Below are 2885 nucleotides of genomic sequence, written 5' to 3'. Positions count from 1 at the left end.
CGTCTCGCCTGCCATACTCTTCTTCACACACCCCAGGAGACCACTGTCCTCGTGGCCACGAGGGCCCATTGCTGACTCACGGGCAACTTGTCCACAAATTTCTACCATGTTACACTGAATGAACAGGGCTGCACAGCCCCAGGCATTGCAATCCCAGTCCAGAAGCTCCTCCTGTTTGGGGCCTGGGTGGTGGGTTCACCCCACTGAGGGACCTGAAGCTCTTCTGCACATGATTTCCACCCTTGGGTGGAGCAGGAGGTGGTGGGAAGCACAAAAGCACCCCGTGAGGTCAGCGTGCTGCCCAGGAAGGGGGAATGGACGCGTCGTTGTGCTTTGGCAGCGATAAGGACCGTGGGCAAAGGTGGTCAAGGTTTTCTTCTCCACGAAACTGGTTTTAAACCCGGCCTCCTCCCCAGCGCACCAACCCACAGCACCAGTCTGCCCTGTCTTACGTTCCCAGCCTCTTCAGCGTTACTGTTTAATGAGGAGTCAATGAGTTTACCTGGGAGGTGGGTGCTGGGAGAGCCCAACTCGGTCCCTTCACTCCTTGGGGCAGCACCAAGCTGCCAGCAGACCCCGGCACCACTGCTGGGGTGGGCAGGAGCCGACCCCTGCCAAAACACAGCCCCCAGCGCCAGCTCTGGGCTGGCGGCAGCGAGCCCAGCCTTGCTGGAGCCCCACGGCTGACTTGTGGAAAACCAGCTCCTGTGAAGCTCCCAAGCTTGGGGTGGGGGTGGGGGGACAAAATCCTTCTCCTCCCATCCCCAGAGAGGCTCCCAATTCATCTCTTTACCCCGCAGCTGCGGGATTTTTACTTGGAATTCTTTTTTCTGCCCCGTTACAAACAGAGAGGTGGCCGATGTTGTTGGCTTGCAAAAAAAGTATTATAATTTTCCTTTATTTTTTTTCTTTAGAGTTCTTTTAATCTCTCATTTACAGTATTGTACAGCTCAGTGAAAATATGAAAGTCACCCGGCACGCTCCGAACCGGGCGTCCTCCCCACTCCCGGTGCCTGCCCAGTGGGTGCAGCGGTGAAGCGGTTGGCATCTTTATCCCTAAACCTGTTCCCCACCCGGTGGCACCTGGGAGCGGACCCCTCTGGAGTACTGATTAGGAAGGACATAACGAGCGATCTCGAAGTGAAACACATGCCAGTGGGACGCTAAAGCTATGGGGGGAGAGGGGGGTGGCGGTGGGGGCGGGAGGCCCCTCGGGCTCCCCCCCGGCCGTCACTGCCCCTTCTCGTAGGCGCTTTTGATGATGGTGTTTTTGAAGAGAGTCACTAGAGGGGTCTGGTTGTGCTCCGAGGTCATGAAGCCCCCATAGCGCTTGTCCTTCAAGGGCACGTGCCAGCGCATGTGGTAGGAGCCCCTGGCTGCCACCTTCTTCTCCTCCTGGCCTTCTTCCTCCTCCTCCTCTGGCGGTGCCCCAGTGCCACTGAGCACCAGCTCCCGCCTGAACTCCAGCGGGTAGCTCTCGGCAGACTCCTCCTCCACCCCACTGGGGTAGACCTTGACTGGCCTCCTCTTGCGTCCCACTGGCTTTCCCCAGCGAAAGTGCTCCATGGAGTAGGAGCGTTTTCCTTCCTCCCGCTCCAGCCCGGTTCCCTCCTCTTCCTCGCGGCGGAACAGTGGGATGGCGGGCAACGATGCAGACGGTGGGTTGCCCCCTGTCGTCTCCTCCCGTTTGTGTCCCCCGCCACCGCTGCTGCTGTTCCTCCGGCCGAACTTGTTCCAGCGAAAGTGGCTCATGACATACTTGCGGATGTTCTCGGAGAGGGGCTGGAGGTGCCCGTTCCCCGGGTAAACGGGGGCCTCGGCTGACAGCTCAGCTCTGCATGCTGCGGCACAGGCCTGTGTGGTGGGGGGAGATGTGTGGGGAGGGTGAGCACATGGCCCAGCATCCCCGGGGGGGCTCTACAGAGTGTTGCATTGAATCATGGAATCACCGACTGGTTTGGGAGGGAGGGGACCTTCCAAGCTCACCCAGTCCAACCCCCTGCAGGGAGCAGGGACATCTGCAACTAGAGCAGGTTGAGCAGAGCCCCAACACCCAACCTGACCTCCAGTGCTGCCAGGGATGGGGCTTCTCCCACCTCTCGGGGCAACCTGGGCCAGGGTCTCCCCACCCTCAGCAGAAACAATTTCTCCTTTCTCTCTCGTCTCAATCTCCCTCTCCCAGTGTCACCCATCACCCCTTGTCCTGTCCCAACAGCCCCTGCTCAAAAGCCCCTCCCCAGCTTTCTCAGAGGCCCCTTGAAGCACTCAAAGGCCGCACTAAGGTCTCCAAGTTTCACAAGATGGTTTCATGCTTGCACCCCGCTGAGGTCTCTGCAATGGGAGCTTCAAGGGCTGAGCCTGCTTCATCACGCCCAGGCACCAAACCAGCCCTGGAGGGCTGGAAACAGTGCTAGGGGGTGGGCACAGCCCCCATCACAGGGTCTCTGGAGCAAATTCAGCACCTGCACAAAGTGAGCGGCTGCACCATTCTGTTCCCACCACCCTCTGCACACACTCCTCCACCCAACAACACCCAAACTGCTGGTTCAGCCTGTGCAGGATGGCCGCTGCAAGCTCAAACACTTATTTTAACATCATCCCCCAGCGTGCAGCCAGGAGGCGACCAACTGATTGAAACCCACTAGGTCCAGAGCATCAGCCCCCATCAACCAGGTCACCCTATGGTGTCGGCATCCCCATCACCTCCTCCCCCAACCCACCACACCGGTCAGAAGCCAAAGCAGGTGGAAGGCAGTCCCCAACCCCAGGCTTACCAAAATGCCGGCCTCGCTGCTGAGGTCCTGGCATTTGCTGCTCTCCCAGCACGGGCCGCTGGCAGCGGCAGGATGGCAGAGGAGCCAGCCCCGGCCCACCGGGAAGGTGGT

General features: G+C 59.7%; 1 protein-coding gene across 1 annotated transcript in view; it reads right to left on the bottom strand.

Annotated features, from left to right (window-relative positions):
• Positions 1-1230: 1230 nt before the first annotated feature.
• POMC (proopiomelanocortin) overlaps positions 1231-2885 on the bottom strand; it is a 3356-nt gene continuing 1701 nt past the window's right edge. The window contains exons 2-3 of the mRNA XM_010141401.1: positions 2775-2885; positions 1231-1854 (exon numbers count right to left, since the gene is read on the bottom strand). Of these exons, the coding sequence (XP_010139703.1) occupies positions 1231-1854; positions 2775-2885 (735 nt within the window). The remainder of the gene's footprint in view (positions 1855-2774) is intronic.

The sequence above is a fragment of the Buceros rhinoceros genome, unplaced genomic scaffold (genome assembly GCF_000710305.1).
Source record: "Buceros rhinoceros silvestris isolate BGI_N320 unplaced genomic scaffold, ASM71030v1 scaffold3478, whole genome shotgun sequence".
Taxonomy (NCBI): Eukaryota; Metazoa; Chordata; class Aves; order Bucerotiformes; family Bucerotidae; genus Buceros; species Buceros rhinoceros.
This window is presented reverse-complemented; position numbering and strand designations above follow the sequence as displayed.